Here is a 21,749-nt window from a genome sequence, read left to right as displayed (position 1 = left end):
TTATGTATTTATTGTTTGTGCAGCACTTTGGAAACCTTGTGTTTGCTAAAATTGTGCTATATAAATAAAGTGGATTGGATTGGATTGGATAATTACTCAACATAGAATACATTAGTCATGTGTTTGTGTGTTTACAGAGTCCTTGTTTTATACCTGGGGAATCTCTACAGCCTCATTATTGCCCTCCTTGATAAGGTCAACAGTATGAGCTCTGCTGTGAGTATAGAAACTATAGCAAAATAAAAGCTTCTGTTTTTTCAGTCACTTTTATAAATAAAAAGCACATATTACAACACAAAAAGCAGACATCGCTCACATCCCTACAGACATAATCCATTTTAAGTCTCGTACTAGCGATTTGAATAGTGTTGTTCTGGACCAACTGTTAAGCTTTGTATGAGCAGGCGTTAATTAGCACATTATGCTGGGTTTACACCAAATGGCTTCTACAGTCCCAGAGTAAAAAGTGAAAGTCTTTAGTAAATCTAGGAGTTTTACTGGAGTCACGGCGCTCCCGTCATCTCCATGGTTACGTTTAAGGTAGTAATCTGCTCTGTTTCATATCAGTCTTTTCCTAGTCTTGGGTTTGGATCATATCAAACGTGTTTGATATTATCTCAAGTAATAAGTAAAGTAAAGTTCTTTGATGATTTTGAAATTATTTATATACCTTTAAGAAATTGGTTGAAAATATTTAAAGATTAAACATGTATAGCACTTTGTAAATGGTTAATTACTGGTTTATAAACCATCTATAAACATCACTTAGTTGGTTATTGTAAAGTGTTACCTACTTTTGCACTGCTTAGGGGAAGCTGTCTTCAGAAATATGACCATATTATTAGATTGATAATGACATCTGATCTCCTGTGCTTACCTAAGTGTTACCTAAGTTTTTACTAAGAGCATGATGGGAAATAATTGCATGGTAGGAAAAAACTGCTAAAAGAATCTAGTTGTAGTCTTGTAAATAGTGACCCTGAAAGATTCACAGCCTGTCTAAAATCTCAGTGTGAGACTAAAAACTCTAAACACTTGTCTTTAGATGTGAGCTGATAGTTCTCAGGAGTCTTTTCCAAATTTTCTCAAAGTCATTTGATGTATAGGGAGCATTAGACAGCGTAACAGCAATATCAGTACCACCAATTTCACATTTATCTTACTTGATGGGAAGGAAAGTCTTCTTCACTCATGAGAGAAAGTTGTAATGCTGTCCTCACCACGGAATAGCGTGGTAGTTTACAGAAGTGTTTGTTCTGTGTCTAACACTGCACGTTCAGCCATTGAAACTATCCAGCAAGCCTTCGACAAACTACAACATTGTCCCCTCAATCTAAAATTAGTTCTCAATTCAGACAAAACCAAATACATGATATTCTCAAGAGCCAGACATATTGCTGAAGATGGTCTACATATCACCACTTTAACAGGTCACAGCATTGAAAGGGTTTCACAATACAAATATCTGGGTGTCTGGTCAGATCAAAAACTCACATTCAAATTTCATATTGACTTACTTACAAGTAAATTAAAACAAAAAATGGGATACTTATAGAGAAACAAAGCAAACTTCCCCCTGTACTGTAGGAAACGGATCATTCAGGCTGTCTTTTTATCAGTTCTGGATTATTCTGATGTTATCTATAGACATGCTTCTGCCTCCACTCTCACCTCACTGGACTCTGTTTATCACTCTGCATTCCCATTCATCGCTGGTGACAGTTACAGTAATTATCCAACACACTCTAGAATTGCTTAACCCTCTGGAGTCTCCAAAAGCACCAAATCATGACTTCTTCATCATCCAGACTAGAAAACAAAGCAGCGTGGAGCCCTACTGTAAATTTACCTCTAAAGTTCTGGCTGTAAACTCCATGAGGCCAGTTTCAGTTTGATGATGATATACCAAGTAAAACTGGAGACAAGCTCAAACATTTACAATTCTTTATTGAGTATGATAGTGTTTTGAAAGTAAAAAAAAAGATTCAAAATAACATTTTATGTTGGACTAAACGACTAAAAAAGACTCAAAATGGCCAAAAAAAAAGACACAATAAGACACAAAATAACCAAAAAAGAAACAAAATGACCAAAAAAGACACAAAATGACCAAAAAAGACAAAATGAGAAGACAAAATTACCCAAAAAGTCACAGAAGACACAAAATGACCAAAAAAAGACACAAAATAACTAAAAAAGACTCAAAATAACTAAAAAAGACACAACAAAAGACACAAAATGACCAAAAAAAGACTCAAAATAATTAAAAAAGACACAACAAAAGACACAAAATGACCAAAAAAGACACAAAATGAGAAGACAAAATGACCAAAAAAGTCACAGAAGACACAAAATGACCAAAAAAAAGACACAAAATAACTAAAAAAGACTCAAAATAACAAAAAAAGACACAACAAAAGACACAGAATTGACAAAAAAGACTCAAAATAACTAAAAAAGACACAAGAAAAGACACAATATGACCAAAAAAGACACTAAAAAGACATAAAATGACCAAAATTGTTACGCTAAACACACAAGACACAAAAAAAATACAGTTACACTACAAGAAAAAAATGGATGACAGGATCACACACAATCACAAGATCACATTTATTGGTTTTTCTTTGTTTCTTTTTGGTTCAAAATGTCGATCCAGTAAGTCAGAATAAAAAATCGATTATTATTAGGTCATATAGGTGAGGTTATGCTGAAATAAATACCAACATGGCATTTAACATTTTAAGTGGTGTATACAGGCAGGATGAAAAGGATTCAGAAATGGACAAAATAGCCCAAGACTACATAGAGTTAAAGCTCAATGTTCCCCGGACTAATACTGAATCTGCCTGGAACATCTTACAACATTCACTCAAACTCAACACAGTTATAACTATGGGCCAGTTTACAACTATGATAACCAATAACTCTGCCTTTCACTGTAACTGTTTTAAATGTTTTTATGTGTTTTGTCTGTGCTGTTTGTTCTTCATCGTGTGTTCTCTGTACTCTCGACATCATTGTAAATGATCAATGATTCCTCGAGAAATAAATAAAGGATAAATGAAAAAAAGGTAAGGTATTTCGCTATTTTCCATGTAAACAAATAGAATAGCACAATTAGCAGAATATGCTTATTGACCTTTTTCTGAGAGAAAAATGAGAAGAAGATCAATATCGATGTCATATCAGTGGGTTTAGTACAGAACTAGAACCAGTTTGTGTTCGCTTAGCTTAGCATAAAGACTGGAAGCACAGAGCCACTGGTCTTATCTTATCAAGTCTGTGCCCTGTTGTTTTCCAAGAAATAATTCCAGCATGTTAGACCCCCTAAAACTACACACATTTGATATATTGGTTAATGCGATAGTGTGAGCCAGACACTTCGACAGGTTAATTTACCCTACAAAGTCAGTAACTACACAAAAGGTAAAACTGAGAAAAACTGCTTTAAAATTTTTTATGCTAAAAAATAATGATGATTTATTTGACCTTTGACCCCCAAAACATAGTTACTGCACTCTGGTTTTGCTGAGTGCAGTAACTAATAGTAAAGCAAAAAAAGAGTGCAGTAACTACAATGTTGTTGATTTATTTTAGCATTTATATTTTGTTTTCAGTGAAGACAAATATATTGCTATCAGTGTATTAAAAGTGTTAAACAACTCTATTCAAAGATGTGAAAGAAATGTTATATTTTAGTCTTCATATAATTTTATGTCACTTTTTTACTTCATCACTATCTAGATATTGATTTCCCTATCAAATAAGTAAGTGGCAAGTGGTAAGTGCAATTACTGCTTGGTTTTGATTTGGATTATGTGGTTTCTATATAATTATTTCTCTGAAATGAAGCAAAATTGAAATCTAAAACTTTGTCACAAGATAAAACAGACATCAAGGAGTTCATTTTTAGTTATAACTCAATTTTGACCAAACATGTAGTTAATGCAGTTAGACTTTGTAGGGCAGTAATCTTGTTTAACTATCCCTTTCACAACCCAAAGTAACTATTACACCATTAGTTGCCAGTATAGGAATGGCTTAGCATCTAACTGGTGATGGATTCTACCATGTGTCTTTCAGGTCCCAGTGAGTCCAGGTAACTGGTCTGACCCTAGCTCTTTCATGGCCACTATCTCTCAGCCTGAAGTTGAAGGCCTCGCCACCCTGGTTTCTCAGATCTCTGTCACTGAGCAGCGCAACAGCACCATAGCAACCATTGCTACTGTGATAGACGCTACAAACACCAGCACAAGCAGCTCAGGAAGCATCTCCAACCAGACAGCCCTGTTTGAGAAGAACACTCGCTCTCAGCAGGACCAGTGCTGGGAGACCTACGTTGGACAGGTCTCTCCTCTGATTTCTGTACACTACACTTATGGCGTATTTCTCATACCGTATTTCCTCTATTTAAAGCCGGGCCCCTATTAATGACCGGCCTCATTTAGTAACCGGGTGTAAAAACAATTTTTAGTAAATAAAAGCCGGCCTCTTTTATAAGCCGGGTGTCTTACCGGTGTTATGTATGTCAAAGTCTGTTCCCCCGTCGATATGTGTCCCCCTTACCTTAACCTGCACCAACCTGACCCCTGACCCCAACCAGTCCTCCTTTAAGTTGTTAACATGAGCCCAAGTTTACCTTAACCCCAAACAGTTCTCTCTACAAGGCCTAACCTTAAACTTAAATCCTAACTCCAACCACGGAGGTGATGCTATGGAGAAAACCATTCAGGAAACATCATTTGACGGCAACAGATTTCATCACAACACCTGTATTTTGAAGTTTGGCCACACGAGTTAGTACTGTAGGTAAATATGGTTGTTTCTCCCGCTGTCCTAGTCATTCTCTGTAAAGTCCAGCCGTTTACGCACGTTCTTCTGGGCTTTTTAGTAGTTTAGACATTTTAAATCCTGCTTAAAATGAACATTCAGCGTGCTGTTCATTGTTTGTTTACATCCAAGTACTTCCAATATGGTCGACATCCGGGTAACTGGCTACAATGCGCTGTGTAAAACACTCTAAAAAGTGCCGGTCAGAGCTGCTCTGATTTTCTTTTTTTAATAAAAGCCTCCTTCAAATAATAGCCTGCCCCTATTATTAGCCGGGTCACAAACTGATTTTTTATTCATAGAAGCCCCGGCTACTATTTGAGGAAATACGGTAAATATAAAATACCAGCACAATATATGCTGTAGATGTCATTCTATGGGGGGGGGGGGGGGGGGGGGGGGGATTTATGAGATTTAAAGTGGTGAATCTGCGAGAAAAAAAGTTGTTTTTTCCCCCACTTTTTTCTCATAAATCTGCAACTTTTTTCGCACAGATTTGCCACTTTAATTCATTTAAATCTGCAACTTTTTTTCTCGTAGATTTGCCACTTTAATCTAGTAAATTTGCAACTTTTTTCTCAAAATATTAGCCCTACTTGGCCCTAATATGCCGTCATAGTCAAGTCATTGAAGAATAACATGACTGTTTCTTGCTGATTTTTATTTTATTTTTAATTTTTACATTGGAGGTCAAGGTCAATAAAGTTATTATATTTTTATCATACTGATTGGTCAGATGTCATGGTGTCACTGTATGTGACGTAGCCTGATCTTTGCTGATTAGCTGGAAGAAATCCATGTGGTTCTATGACCTCACAGAGAGACCTCATTTAGATATCCGCTGAAGTTACCAAATACGGTTCTTCGCCCGATAAAGGGTTAAACAGTATAAAAGACACATACATTTGCTAATTTGCAGTAAACATAATATGTCTTGCCAATCCATTGGTTATTCGTTGAGACATTTCAGGCCAGGCTAAAATGGCCAATTAACTGACCAGTTAAAATACAGCACATGATGGCTGTTGTTGTACACACCATTAAGCATTCATTCATTAGTGGCTAATGAGAAGGTTTAAGGGGCTGGGTTGAGTGATGAATGACTAAATAACCTGCATATGTTTGTGTATGTGTATACTGTGTCTCCAGGAGATGCTGAAGTTGTCCATCATTGACATGATCTTCACAGTGGCCAGCATCCTGCTCATTGACTTCATCAGAGGTTTGGTGGTTCGCTACCTGAGTGATTGCTGCTGCTGGGATTTAGAGAGCAAGTTTGTAAGTTGCACACATGTTGAGCTTTTGTGTAATACAAACTTAACAGCATTTGGATTTTGTCTCGGCTCAAGTCAGGACTCAGATGCAGAGCAGGTGAACTTAAAATCTCTTTATTCAAAAAAAAGCAGCAGGGTAAGTCCTCACAGAGTGAAAGAAAAGGGCCATGAAACTCCTGACTCTGAGTAGAAATCTAACAAAGAAAAGTCGCTCCAAAGGAGGAAAAACACAGAAAGCTATATACACTAAATAACTAAATAAATATTGGAATCTAAGATAATGGGAAAACTCATAAAACAATAAAATTAAAAGTCCTACAAACTAAAAGCGCTCCAAAAGGGAGGTACAAAACCTGATAAAAGATACTACAAAAATACTATGAAAAACTGGATCAGGACAAAAGGGGGAAAAATAATAAAGAACACAAAATCACTCCAAAAGGAGGAAAAACAAAACGGCTGACTCTATGAAACTAAGAACTGCGCTTAACTAATGAATTACAAAGAAAAACCAGGTGAACACAGATTATTGGAGCACATGGAGGGAAGGGAGCACCAGGTGAACACAATCAGTAATTAGGGGAGACAATCAGACAGATGACACACGGGGAAGGGCAAGTGACCTGAAACGAGAGGAGAGTTACTATTTCAAAATAAAACAGGAAATAACAAGACCAGAACACAAAATAAAACTCCACCTCACCACGGTGTGACAGATTTATAATAAATAGGAGTATTATTTGCCATGCATCCAGCAAACACTCAAGAAGGCTACTGTCCACAGCCAAGAAAAAGTCCAACTCATCACAATTCATCCTGTCAAACAGCAAATTGTATTGATCAAGAAAACAAGACAGTACAACATAATGATTGATGAGCTCTAGAGGTGCAGATAGGCAGGTAATTTAGACAGGGACAGGCTCGCTCTTGCCCCCTGTTGAAAGGTGTTTTTTATGTTACTATGAAAATACTATATTATATGAAACTAAAAAGACCTAAGGAATCATCGGTACAGACCATCATGATATCTTGCCAGGAAAGAGGCTAAAGATGCTCCAAATTTAGGTTCTATAATGGCAAGGAAAAATAGACATGGTCATTTTCAAAGGGGCTCTGACTTCAAGATATAAATAAAATAAATATTTTTTCTATATATCCTCTTTACAGAAAAACCAACCTTATGATAATCCCATCCAGCTTGGGGCAAATACCATGTGTTTTTCTCATACAAAATAAAACGTATAATTATTCCCTACTGTATTTCAATATTTTTGTGTAACCCCTTTTACCACCGGCTCGTGTAGTAAAACCCACTTTATATTATAAAGATGAAGCTTTAACTCTTATGCAAATGATTTATGGCAAAAGGCACATCTCGAATAATACATTTCAGTCTAGGGTCCTGTATAATTCTCACTTGTAAATGATGGAGACTGTAGGGAATGCTTACTTGTATATACCTTAATACTTAAATAATAAACACAAATCAATAAACCCACACAATGATCGCAGTTTCAGGAAATGTATTAAAGTTTAGGAGAACACACATCCAAACATTTTGCATTGAAAGAGAGATATAGAAAATAAGAAAATAGAACCCCGGGGTATAAAGTGTTTGCCTTATGTTAAACTGTCTTATTTTATTTTGAGTGCACTCTTTTTCTACTTTCGTTGGCGCGCTTTGTTGGAGCTCATGAAGGAAACCTTTGATACCTGTACTCCCGTGTGTTAGTGTAACTGTAGCCGTAGCTGATGAATCACTCGCTCGTTGCGGTAACGACCGTCTCCGCCCGCAGCAGCTCGCAGCGGCAGCCCTCCGTTTTCCCTCGGCAACGGCGAAGCGACCTCCGTCCCCCTCAGCAACGGCGAAGCGACCTCCGTCCCCCTCAGCAACGGCGAAGCGACCTCCGTCCCCCTCAGCAACGGCGAAGCGACCTCCGTCGGCGACTCTCTCCCGAGACGACTCAACAACGCTCCGCACCGTCCGTGCAGGCGGCGGTTCCCCTCAGCGAGGACGGTGGTGTTAGCCTAGCTCCTGCTAGCTAACCACCTGGACTCGTTCACCAACACACAAGCGGCGATGGAGAGTCCGACTCACAAACTCTGAGCACGTCGCTCAACTACAGTTCAAAGTCTCTGTCACTCACGGATAAAATTCACATTGACACCGCACACAGTCCCTGAGTATCTGCGGTTCGGCATTAACACGTTGCTCCTTCTTCTCTTTTTCCCTCGGATCCTCCCCCGGAAGTCTAAACATTCAGGTCATGAACTTACGCATGAACTCACGTACATAATGTAACCTTAAGAATTACTTTTAACTTCTTTTTAAACATTCACACCCCATTAGATGATATTTTTAAAGTTATTAATTTTAAACAAACAGTATTTATACATTTTAATACCTTATTTATATGAAACAGTTATTTATGGAAATTTTAAACTTCACCAAAAAAATAATGAAATATTTATCAGAGTATTACACTCTCCCCCCACCAAAATAAAGGCATGCCCTCATGACTTTGTACCTTGAGAACATAAAACAATCATGGCACATCTGGTGAGTAGAACACACAATTAAGCAATGATAGGTGTACCTATCCACTTGTAAATACAAGAAACAAACTTCACTGTAGGGGCTGCTATGACACTAGGATGACCTGGGGTGTCATAAGTTAACCTTAAAGGAGCCCTCTTTAGTCTCTGAGGTCTGGTCTTGATGTCAAAGTCAGTATCAGTCTCAGAGTCAAGTTCAATGTCTTCTTCTTGTAGTTCAGGTTCTGTTGTCTCAGTTGACTCGAGTTCATTTCCACTGTCCATTCCAGTTTCCTCCACACATTCCTGTGTTTCTGCTGGCTCAACTGCTTTTGATTGTCCAGGCAAGTCACTCAAGGAGATATCTGAATCCAGACTGAATGGTTCCAGAGTATCCTCATCCATGTTGTTCATGAGAGGTTCAATAGTGGAATCATACCACAGTCCATAGTCCTCATCCTCTGAGTCTGTGTACTCTTTTCCAACAGGATCACTGGGTCTGTCCTCTCTTTTGTCAGAGTCTTTATCTAGCATTTTCTGTGATTGTGTCTTTTCCTTTTCAGGCTTGTCTATGTGTTCTTTCTGTTTTCTCCGTCGAAGAACTCTCCTTGTAGGTGTAACATCTGTATTAGATACAGGATCTGGACATATCCTCTTCCCGAGAGGCAGGAGGTGATTTCGATGGAGGATTTTGATTGGTCCATCACCATCTTCAGGTTTCAACCGGAACACTGGTAAGTTCGGCATCTTGCTTTCCACGACATATGGTTTTGATGCCCAGCGATCTGCCAGTTTATGCTTCCCTTGTAATCCAAGGTTCCGTAGCAAGACTCTGTCTCCAGGTAACAACTGTGAAAATCTGATTCTCTTGTCATACCTCTGTTTATTGTTATCATTCTGCTTGGCAGCGATGGACTCTGCTAGTTCATAAGCAGCCTTCAACTCCTTCCTCATGTCAGAGACGTACTTGAGGTAAGTTTTCTGTTGGGTGCCGTCACTGGAGGTCTCAAAACATAGATCCACAGGTAATCTGGCTTCCCGCCCAAACATAAGAAAATAGGGAGAAAACCCTGTGGCTTCATTCGGAGTACAATTATAAGCATGAACCAAATGTACAACGTGCTGACTCCATTTTCTCTTCATGTTTGGTTCCAGAGTCCCTAACATGTCCAACAATGTCCTATTAAACCTCTCGGGTTGGGGGTCTCCTTGAGGATGATAGGGCGTTGTTCTTGATTTTTCAACTCCGAGTGAACTCAACACTTCGTGGACAAGGCGACTTTCGAAATCTCTACCCTGATCACTGTGCACCCTTTTGGGCAATCCGTAATGGACAAAATATTTCTCCAGTAACACTTTTGCCACTGTGGAGGCCTTTTGGTCCTTTGTCGGAAAGGCTTGGGCGTAGCGAGTGTAGTGATCAGTAATGACTAAGACGTTTTCTGTGTTGCTCGAATCGGGCTCAATGGACAGAAAGTCCATACAAACGAGGTCAAATGGTCCATCACTTTGCAGATGAGACAAAGGTGCAACTCTCTTGGGTAAAGTCTTTCTTTTTATGCACCTCACACAAGACTTGCAATACTCTTCGATCTCTGACTTCATCCGAGGCCAGTAGAACCGATCTTTAATCAGGCCATAGGTCTTGTCGAGGCCCAAATGACCTGAGTCATCATGCAGTGATTTCATTACTGTGTTTCTGTACTTTTCTGGTAGCACCAACTGAGAACAGCGTGGTTTTCCTGGTGGAGTTACAATGCGATACATTGCTCCTTTCTTCATCTTTAACCTGTCCCACTCTCTCAACAGCAAAGAGCAAGCTCGATGTTTTGTCTTGTCAACTTGGTTGATATTGCCATTATTCAGAGCCGACCACACTTGTCCTATGCCAGGATCTTCCTGCTGAGCTGTTGACAACTCGGTGAGACTCACGACAGGCATATTTTTGACACTCAAAGAAGCCACATTACAATAAACGTGTGGGATAGCTTGTGGAGAAATCCCCAAAAGGTCAATGGCTCTTTCAGACTGTGTGTTTCTGTGTGCTGTCACCGCAGACATCTGGCACATGGCTCTCACACCTGCTGCAGGAATGTTTTCCCACTCTGTTTTTTGTATTGAACTGGGATGTGGGCGACGAGAGAGAGCGTCGGCATCAATGTTTTGGACACCAGATCTGTACTTGAGACTGAAGTCATACGTAGATAGGGCAGCAAGCCAACGGTGACCTGTCGCGTCCAGCTTGGCAGACGTTAACACGTATGTCAGAGGGTTGTTGTCTGTCCTCACCTCAAACTTAGTCCCGTACAGATAGTCATGCAGCTTGTCCACTACCGCCCACTTCAGCGCCAAAAATTCCAATTTATGGGCTGGGTAATTCTTTTCTGAAGGAGTCAAGCTTCGACTGACGAAAGCCACGGGTCTCAATCCTTCACCCTGATCCTGGTACAACACTCCTCCTAGCCCTTCTCGGCTAGCGTCGACATGCAGCACATAAGGTAGCTGAGAATTTGCAAAGGCTAACACAGGAGCTTGAGTGAGCCGTCGCTTCAACTCCTCGAAGGCTGCTTCACATTTTCCATCCCACCGATGATCAAAAGGCTCCAAGGGGTTAAGGTATGTACTGTCCTGTTTACCTTTGAATTTCTTTGCAGCTGGTGGGTAACCGGACAACAGTTGGTTCAACGGGTGAGCTACTTTGGAATAATCCTTCACGAAGCGCCTGTAGTACCCACAGAATCCAAGAAACGACCGTAAAGCAGTCACAGTGTTGGGTCTCGGCCATGTGGTTACAGCTTCGGTCTTCTTTGGATCAGTAGAGACCCCATCTTGAGATATAATGTGTCCAACGTAGGTTACCGATGGTTGACAGAATTGGCATTTATCCAGTGACAACTTCAGTCCCTCATCTCTCAAACGGTCAAGCACCTTCAGTAATCTGGTCTCATGCTCCTCGAGCGTTGCTCCAAACACAATGAGATCATCGAGATAAACCAATACCTCAAGCAGATTCATGTCCCCGACAGTCTGTTCCATTATCCGCTGAAACGTAGCGGGAGCCCCTGTCACTCCCTGTGGCATTCTTTCAAATTGGAAGAATCCAGCCGGGCAGATGAAAGCTGTCTTGTCTTTGTCAGAGTCTGCCATAGGTACTTGATAGTATCCACTCCGAAGGTCGAGCACACTAAACCACTTACTTCCACTGAGACAGGCCAAAGCATCTTCAATTCTTGGCACTGTGTATTGGTCTGGGACAGTGCGACGGTTTAGAGTCCTGAAATCCACACACATCCTTATTTTCCCGTTCTTCTTCCTCACGACCACAATGGGCGAGGCATAAGGACTACGTGACTCTGTAATAACACCAGCGTTTTTTAGCTGCGACAGATGCTCCCTCAATGCCTCCACTTCTGCAGGCGGCAGCCGACGAGACCTCTCACGAAATGGTTTGTCGTCTGTGGTTTTGATAATGTGCTGAGTGCTTTTACTGCATCCTACATCAAACTCGTGCAGAGAGAAAGCCTCGCTCCGTTCCATCATTTTTGTCACCAATCTTTCTTTCCACTCCTTAGGAACTGGTGAGTCTCCAAAGTTGAAAGAAGAGGGCGTCAACTTTCCAGGTGACTCAACATTAGACTCTCTCTTTTCAGGTGGAGATGACATGACGTCGACTGGAAACAGATGAGCTATCGGCATTCCTCTGGTCAAGGTAATTTCTCGTGCTGACATGTTTCTGACTAGAACAGTGATTTTCTTAGCCATCACACCAGTGGATGTCTGTAACTCTGGTCTCACCAGGAGTTGATCTGGAAACCGTGACTCATTCGCAGGGTCATCAGGTGAGTCCACGAGGATGGTCTGAGTGCTTGGCGCTCCCTGAAACTTTGCTGCACCAGTCAGTCTGGCGACTCCCCCAGGCCCTAAGGTGACAGGGTTGGTTTGAGTGAACCACACAGTTCCTCTTTTGTTGTTGTCAGTGTCAGGTGGCAGAAGTGAAATCTCATTGAAAACTTTTCTGAAACTTGGGTGAATGTGCATGGTTCTCACAAAGTTTTCTCCTCCCTTTTCTTTACAGTGGCTAAACAGTCGTCTCACAGTGGGTGTGTTGGTGCCTACAAGCATGGAAGCTTCACCTCTCACAACTGGGTCGGGACATACCAACACAAGTGCATCAATGGTTTCACTCACTCCGACGTCCGCTTCCAAAAACTCCAGCCTAAGTGACAAATAGCCATCATAAGGGTACTCAGCAGAACTAAGACCCCATATCTGCAAAGTGCTGATAGACGTCAATGGCAGGTGTGTCAGATATCTGTCGTAGAAGGATCTGTACAACAGAGTTACTTGAGAACCAGAATCGAGTATGGCTTTAGAGTAGATGCCTTCAATCTGTACTGTCACAACAGAGCTAGGGCCCACTAAGCCTTCAGGTACAGTGTCATTCACTTTTCTCTCTGAGTTTTTACACTTTGTGGAACGTGTTGCAACCACCGGGATGCCAGGCCGTTCCTTTACTGGACCCCGCGGTAGTTTCCCGATTTCTTTGTCAGTTTAATGAGGCGCTTGTTGACTTTGAGTAGGTTTTCTTCACCTTCACATTCTCTCATGAAATGTCCATCCTCCCCACATCTATAGCAAAATATCCCAGGTTTATCCTCTTGATAGCCAGACCTTTGTGGGGTAGCATTTTTTTTGTATGTTGTCTTGGCAGGGATTTCACGTTGTGGACTCTGTGTGTCTGGATGTGATGAAACTGTAGCAGCTTTAAGACTAATCATTTCAGCTTTCATGACACTGATCTCTTTTTTCAGCTTTACAACTTCAGGATCAGCTTCCGGCTCAGGTGCAGGCTTGGAAACAGGAGTCACAGACTGTGACATTACTGGATTCTCGACATTGTTTCTGCTTTGGAGCATATCCTCTTCCTCCCTTACCTCTTTTAGCAACTCACTGAAAGAAGGAGGTTCTCGCAGCTTGTGGGTCATGCGGAGACGAAGAGCAATCATGTCTTGTTGCAGTGCTCCTCTCACAACCTGCTCCATCCGTAATAGATTCATGTCAGACAGCATCACACCTCCTTTCCTGTAAATACAGTGCAGCAGTTTATCCAGCCTCAACAGGTAAGTGGACAGTTTTTCACCAACATTTTGGTATGTGTGTCTGAATTTCACCAGGAGATCAGATGTACTCTCAGTTGTTCCAAAAGCTGTCTCCAAAGCTTGCATGTAGTCATATGAAGTTGCAGTGGGCTTCTGCACTCTCAGGAACCTCACGATGTCAGCAGCTGGACCATTCAAGCTTTCCACTATCCTCTGCTTCTTTGTATTGTCACTGCACTGCCACTCTTCTAGCAAATGTGTTGTCTGCTCTGCCCAGGCATCATACTCTTCCTCCCCACTGGGTGTAGGGTTCACACCAGAGAACATGCGCAGCTTGCGATAACTCTGAGAATCAGCAGATGTGGTGTTACATTTATCCACTAGGGAGCTGATGGCGTGTATCAGGGCAGTGTTCATGTCAAGGGATGAAGGTTGGAGTAAGCCACTAACATCAGTGAGAGTTTTACCTTCAGTCTTCAGAAACGACATTAGTTTAGCTTGAAACTCTTCATTTTCTGCAGGAGCAGTGAGCACATGAGTAGGCCATGGACCAGCCTCACCAGGAATTCCAACAACGTCAGGTAGGGTTCCATTAATCAAGTCAGTGGAAGTCTTAATCAGTACAAGATGTGTTTTAGAAGCTACATCAAAACAACGATCAGCTATCTCAGACTTCCCAAACACTTTAACTTGACTTAAAGCTGTTAGCAGAACTTCATCTGTGACATCTGGGTCAACATCACTCAAAACAACTGCATTTTCATAAGCTAACTGCTGCCTTTTGCACCAAGCTTCAATTTCAATTGCTTCCATTTTTTTCTCAAGACAGCAAAACACTTTACAACAAATGTAAACACACTTGATAATTCCCCGTTATAAGCAATGAAGATAATTACATTGAGCAGTCTCAGAAAAAAAAATTTCTCTCTTTTTTTTTTTTTTTTGAATAAAGAAAAACAGGTCAGTTTTGACAAAAATACATCCCGGACGAGCCCCCAAAAATGTAACCCCTTTTACCACCGGCTCGTGTAGTAAAACCCACTTTATATTATAAAGATGAAGCTTTAACTCTTATGCAAATGATTTATGGCAAAAGGCACATCTCGAATAATACATTTCAGTCTAGGGTCCTGTATAATTCTCACTTGTAAATGATGGAGACTGTAGGGAATGCTTACTTGTATATACCTTAATACTTAAATAATAAACACAAATCAATAAACCCACACAATGATCGCAGTTTCAGGAAATGTATTAAAGTTTAGGAGAACACACATCCAAACATTTTGCATTGAAAGAGAGATATAGAAAATAAGAAAATAGAACCCCGGGGTATAAAGTGTTTGCCTTATGTTAAACTGTCTTATTTTATTTTGAGTGCACTCTTTTTCTACTTTCGTTGGCGCGCTTTGTTGGAGCTCATGAAGGAAACCTTTGATACCTGTACTCCCGTGTGTTAGTGTAACTGTAGCCGTAGCTGATGAATCACTCGCTCGTTGCGGTAACGACCGTCTCCGCCCGCAGCAGCTCGCAGCGGCAGCCCTCCGTTTTCCCTCGGCAACGGCGAAGCGACCTCCGTCCCCCTCAGCAACGGCGAAGCGACCTCCGTCCCCCTCAGCAACGGCGAAGCGACCTCCGTCCCCCTCAGCAACGGCGAAGCGACCTCCGTCGGCGACTCTCTCCCGAGACGACTCAACAACGCTCCGCACCGTCCGTGCAGGCGGCGGTTCCCCTCAGCGAGGACGGTGGTGTTAGCCTAGCTCCTGCTAGCTAACCACCTGGACTCGTTCACCAACACACAAGCGGCGATGGAGAGTCCGACTCACAAACTCTGAGCACGTCGCTCAACTACAGTTCAAAGTCTCTGTCACTCACGGATAAAATTCACATTGACACCGCACACAGTCCCTGAGTATCTGCGGTTCGGCATTAACACGTTGCTCCTTCTTCTCTTTTTCCCTCGGATCCTCCCCCGGAAGTCTAAACATTCAGGTCATGAACTTACGCATGAACTCACGTACATAATGTAACCTTAAGAATTACTTTTAACTTCTTTTTAAACATTCACACCCCATTAGATGATATTTTTAAAGTTATTAATTTTAAACAAACAGTATTTATACATTTTAATACCTTATTTATATGAAACAGTTATTTATGGAAATTTTAAACTTCACCAAAAAAATAATGAAATATTTATCAGAGTATTACACTCTCCCCCCACCAAAATAAAGGCATGCCCTCATGACTTTGTACCTTGAGAACATAAAACAATCATGGCACATCTGGTGAGTAGAACACACAATTAAGCAATGATAGGTGTACCTATCCACTTGTAAATACAAGAAACAAACTTCACTGTAGGGGCTGCTATGACACTAGGATGACCTGGGGTGTCATAAGTTAACCTTAAAGGAGCCCTCTTTAGTCTCTGAGGTCTGGTCTTGATGTCAAAGTCAGTATCAGTCTCAGAGTCAAGTTCAATGTCTTCTTCTTGTAGTTCAGGTTCTGTTGTCTCAGTTGACTCGAGTTCATTTCCACTGTCCATTCCAGTTTCCTCCACACATTCCTGTGTTTCTGCTGGCTCAACTGCTTTTGATTGTCCAGGCAAGTCACTCAAGGAGATATCTGAATCCAGACTGAATGGTTCCAGAGTATCCTCATCCATGTTGTTCATGAGAGGTTCAATAGTGGAATCATACCACAGTCCATAGTCCTCATCCTCTGAGTCTGTGTACTCTTTTCCAACAGGATCACTGGGTCTGTCCTCTCTTTTGTCAGAGTCTTTATCTAGCATTTTCTGTGATTGTGTCTTTTCCTTTTCAGGCTTGTCTATGTGTTCTTTCTGTTTTCTCCGTCGAAGAACTCTCCTTGTAGGTGTAACATCTGTATTAGATACAGGATCTGGACATATCCTCTTCCCGAGAGGCAGGAGGTGATTTCGATGGAGGATTTTGATTGGTCCATCACCATCTTCAGGTTTCAACCGGAACACTGGTAAGTTCGGCATCTTGCTTTCCACGACATATGGTTTTGATGCCCAGCGATCTGCCAGTTTATGCTTCCCTTGTAATCCAAGGTTCCGTAGCAAGACTCTGTCTCCAGGTAACAACTGTGAAAATCTGATTCTCTTGTCATACCTCTGTTTATTGTTATCATTCTGCTTGGCAGCGATGGACTCTGCTAGTTCATAAGCAGCCTTCAACTCCTTCCTCATGTCAGAGACGTACTTGAGGTAAGTTTTCTGTTTGGTGCCGTCACTGGAGGTCTCAAAACATAGATCCACAGGTAATCTGGCTTCCCGCCCAAACATAAGAAAATAGGGAGAAAACCCTGTGGCTTCATTCGGAGTACAATTATAAGCATGAACCAAATGTACAACGTGCTGACTCCATTTTCTCTTCATGTTTGGTTCCAGAGTCCCTAACATGTCCAACAATGTCCTATTAAACCTCTCGGGTTGGGGGTCTCCTTGAGGATGATAGGGCGTTGTTCTTGATTTTTCAACTCCGAGTGAACTCAACACTTCGTGGACAAGGCGACTTTCGAAATCTCTACCCTGATCACTGTGCACCCTTTTGGGCAATCCGTAATGGACAAAATATTTCTCCAGTAACACTTTTGCCACTGTGGAGGCCTTTTGGTCCTTTGTCGGAAAGGCTTGGGCGTAGCGAGTGTAGTGATCAGTAATGACTAAGACGTTTTCTGTGTTGCTCGAATCGGGCTCAATGGACAGAAAGTCCATACAAACGAGGTCAAATGGTCCATCACTTTGCAGATGAGACAAAGGTGCAACTCTCTTGGGTAAAGTCTTTCTTTTTATGCACCTCACACAAGACTTGCAATACTCTTCGATCTCTGACTTCATCCGAGGCCAGTAGAACCGATCTTTAATCAGGCCATAGGTCTTGTCGAGGCCCAAATGACCTGAGTCATCATGCAGTGATTTCATTACTGTGTTTCTGTACTTTTCTGGTAGCACCAACTGAGAACAGCGTGGTTTTCCTGGTGGAGTTACAATGCGATACATTGCTCCTTTCTTCATCTTTAACCTGTCCCACTCTCTCAACAGCAAAGAGCAAGCTCGATGTTTTGTCTTGTCAACTTGGTTGATATTGCCATTATTCAGAGCCGACCACACTTGTCCTATGCCAGGATCTTCCTGCTGAGCTGTTGACAACTCGGTGAGACTCACGACAGGCATATTTTTGACACTCAAAGAAGCCACATTACAATAAACGTGTGGGATAGCTTGTGGAGAAATCCCCAAAAGGTCAATGGCTCTTTCAGACTGTGTGTTTCTGTGTGCTGTCACCGCAGACATCTGGCACATGGCTCTCACACCTGCTGCAGGAATGTTTTCCCACTCTGTTTTTTGTATTGAACTGGGATGTGGGCGACGAGAGAGAGCGTCGGCATCAATGTTTTGGACACCAGATCTGTACTTGAGACTGAAGTCATACGTAGATAGGGCAGCAAGCCAACGGTGACCTGTCGCGTCCAGCTTGGCAGACGTTAACACGTATGTCAGAGGGTTGTTGTCTGTCCTCACCTCAAACTTAGTCCCGTACAGATAGTCATGCAGCTTGTCCACTACCGCCCACTTCAGCGCCAAAAATTCCAATTTATGGGCTGGGTAATTCTTTTCTGAAGGAGTCAAGCTTCGACTGACGAAAGCCACGGGTCTCAATCCTTCACCCTGATCCTGGTACAACACTCCTCCTAGCCCTTCTCGGCTAGCGTCGACATGCAGCACATAAGGTAGCTGAGAATTTGCAAAGGCTAACACAGGAGCTTGAGTGAGCCGTCGCTTCAACTCCTCGAAGGCTGCTTCACATTTTCCATCCCACCGATGATCAAAAGGCTCCAAGGGGTTAAGGTATGTACTGTCCTGTTTACCTTTGAATTTCTTTGCAGCTGGTGGGTAACCGGACAACAGTTGGTTCAACGGGTGAGCTACTTTGGAATAATCCTTCACGAAGCGCCTGTAGTACCCACAGAATCCAAGAAACGACCGTAAAGCAGTCACAGTGTTGGGTCTCGGCCATGTGGTTACAGCTTCGGTCTTCTTTGGATCAGTAGAGACCCCATCTTGAGATATAATGTGTCCAACGTAGGTTACCGATGGTTGACAGAATTGGCATTTATCCAGTGACAACTTCAGTCCCTCATCTCTCAAACGGTCAAGCACCTTCAGTAATCTGGTCTCATGCTCCTCGAGCGTTGCTCCAAACACAATGAGATCATCGAGATAAACCAATACCTCAAGCAGATTCATGTCCCCGACAGTCTGTTCCATTATCCGCTGAAACGTAGCGGGAGCCCCTGTCACTCCCTGTGGCATTCTTTCAAATTGGAAGAATCCAGCCGGGCAGATGAAAGCTGTCTTGTCTTTGTCAGAGTCTGCCATAGGTACTTGATAGTATCCACTCCGAAGGTCGAGCACACTAAACCACTTACTTCCACTGAGACAGGCCAAAGCATCTTCAATTCTTGGCACTGTGTATTGGTCTGGGACAGTGCGACGGTTTAGAGTCCTGAAATCCACACACATCCTTATTTTCCCGTTCTTCTTCCTCACGACCACAATGGGCGAGGCATAAGGACTACGTGACTCTGTAATAACACCAGCGTTTTTTAGCTGCGACAGATGCTCCCTCAATGCCTCCACTTCTGCAGGCGGCAGCCGACGAGACCTCTCACGAAATGGTTTGTCGTCTGTGGTTTTGATAATGTGCTGAGTGCTTTTACTGCATCCTACATCAAACTCGTGCAGAGAGAAAGCCTCGCTCCGTTCCATCATTTTTGTCACCAATCTTTCTTTCCACTCCTTAGGAACTGGTGAGTCTCCAAAGTTGAAAGAAGAGGGCGTCAACTTTCCAGGTGACTCAACATTAGACTCTCTCTTTTCAGGTGGAGATGACATGACGTCGACTGGAAACAGATGAGCTATCGGCATTCCTCTGGTCAAGGTAATTTCTCGTGCTGACATGTTTCTGACTAGAACAGTGATTTTCTTAGCCATCACACCAGTGGATGTCTGTAACTCTGGTCTCACCAGGAGTTGATCTGGAAACCGTGACTCATTCGCAGGGTCATCAGGTGAGTCCACGAGGATGGTCTGAGTGCTTGGCGCTCCCTGAAACTTTGCTGCACCAGTCAGTCTGGCGACTCCCCCAGGCCCTAAGGTGACAGGGTTGGTTTGAGTGAACCACACAGTTCCTCTTTTGTTGTTGTCAGTGTCAGGTGGCAGAAGTGAAATCTCATTGAAAACTTTTCTGAAACTTGGGTGAATGTGCATGGTTCTCACAAAGTTTTCTCCTCCCTTTTCTTTACAGTGGCTAAACAGTCGTCTCACAGTGGGTGTGTTGGTGCCTACAAGCATGGAAGCTTCACCTCTCACAACTGGGTCGGGACATACCAACACAAGTGCATCAATGGTTTCACTCACTCCGACGTCCGCTTCCAAAAACTCCAGCCTAAGTGACAAATAGCCATCATAAGGGTACTCAGCAGAACTAAGACCCCATATCTGCAAAGTGCTGATAGACGTCAATGGCAGGTGTGTCAGATATCTGTCGTAGAAGGATCTGTACAACAGAGTTACTTGAGAACCAGAATCGAGTATGGCTTTAGAGTAGATGCCTTCAATCTGTACTGTCACAACAGAGCTAGGGCCCACTAAGCCTTCAGGTACAGTGTCATTCACTTTTCTCTCTGAGTTTTTACACTTTGTGGAACGTGTTGCAACCACCGGGATGCCAGGCCGTTCCTTTACTGGACCCCGCGGTAGTTTCCCGATTTCTTTGTCAGTTTAATGAGGCGCTTGTTGACTTTGAGTAGGTTTTCTTCACCTTCACATTCTCTCATGAAATGTCCATCCTCCCCACATCTATAGCAAAATATCCCAGGTTTATCCTCTTGATAGCCAGACCTTTGTGGGGTAGCATTTTTTTTGTATGTTGTCTTGGCAGGGATTTCACGTTGTGGACTCTGTGTGTCTGGATGTGATGAAACTGTAGCAGCTTTAAGACTAATCATTTCAGCTTTCATGACACTGATCTCTTTTTTCAGCTTTACAACTTCAGGATCAGCTTCCGGCTCAGGTGCAGGCTTGGAAACAGGAGTCACAGACTGTGACATTACTGGATTCTCGACATTGTTTCTGCTTTGGAGCATATCCTCTTCCTCCCTTACCTCTTTTAGCAACTCACTGAAAGAAGGAGGTTCTCGCAGCTTGTGGGTCATGCGGAGACGAAGAGCAATCATGTCTTGTTGCAGTGCTCCTCTCACAACCTGCTCCATCCGTAATAGATTCATGTCAGACAGCATCACACCTCCTTTCCTGTAAATACAGTGCAGCAGTTTATCCAGCCTCAACAGGTAAGTGGACAGTTTTTCACCAACATTTTGGTATGTGTGTCTGAATTTCACCAGGAGATCAGATGTACTCTCAGTTGTTCCAAAAGCTGTCTCCAAAGCTTGCATGTAGTCATATGAAGTTGCAGTGGGCTTCTGCACTCTCAGGAACCTCACGATGTCAGCAGCTGGACCATTCAAGCTTTCCACTATCCTCTGCTTCTTTGTATTGTCACTGCACTGCCACTCTTCTAGCAAATGTGTTGTCTGCTCTGCCCAGGCATCATACTCTTCCTCCCCACTGGGTGTAGGGTTCACACCAGAGAACATGCGCAGCTTGCGATAACTCTGAGAATCAGCAGATGTGGTGTTACATTTATCCACTAGGGAGCTGATGGCGTGTATCAGGGCAGTGTTCATGTCAAGGGATGAAGGTTGGAGTAAGCCACTAACATCAGTGAGAGTTTTACCTTCAGTCTTCAGAAACGACATTAGTTTAGCTTGAAACTCTTCATTTTCTGCAGGAGCAGTGAGCACATGAGTAGGCCATGGACCAGCCTCACCAGGAATTCCAACAACGTCAGGTAGGGTTCCATTAATCAAGTCAGTGGAAGTCTTAATCAGTACAAGATGTGTTTTAGAAGCTACA

At 42.5% G+C, this 21,749-nt stretch overlaps 1 protein-coding gene across 1 annotated transcript in view; it reads left to right on the top strand.

Annotated features, from left to right (window-relative positions):
- Nucleotides 1–21,749, top strand: part of LOC131992957 (transmembrane channel-like protein 3) — a 72,806-nt gene that overhangs the window by 25,570 nt on the left and 25,487 nt on the right. The window contains exons 12-14 of the mRNA XM_059358672.1: nucleotides 138–216; nucleotides 4,087–4,350; nucleotides 5,983–6,111. Coding sequence (XP_059214655.1) covers nucleotides 138–216; nucleotides 4,087–4,350; nucleotides 5,983–6,111 — 472 coding nt within the window. The remainder of the gene's footprint in view (nucleotides 1–137; nucleotides 217–4,086; nucleotides 4,351–5,982; nucleotides 6,112–21,749) is intronic.

The sequence above is a fragment of the Centropristis striata genome, chromosome 2 (genome assembly GCF_030273125.1).
Source record: "Centropristis striata isolate RG_2023a ecotype Rhode Island chromosome 2, C.striata_1.0, whole genome shotgun sequence".
NCBI classification, from domain to species: Eukaryota; Metazoa; Chordata; class Actinopteri; order Perciformes; family Serranidae; genus Centropristis; species Centropristis striata.
This window is presented reverse-complemented; position numbering and strand designations above follow the sequence as displayed.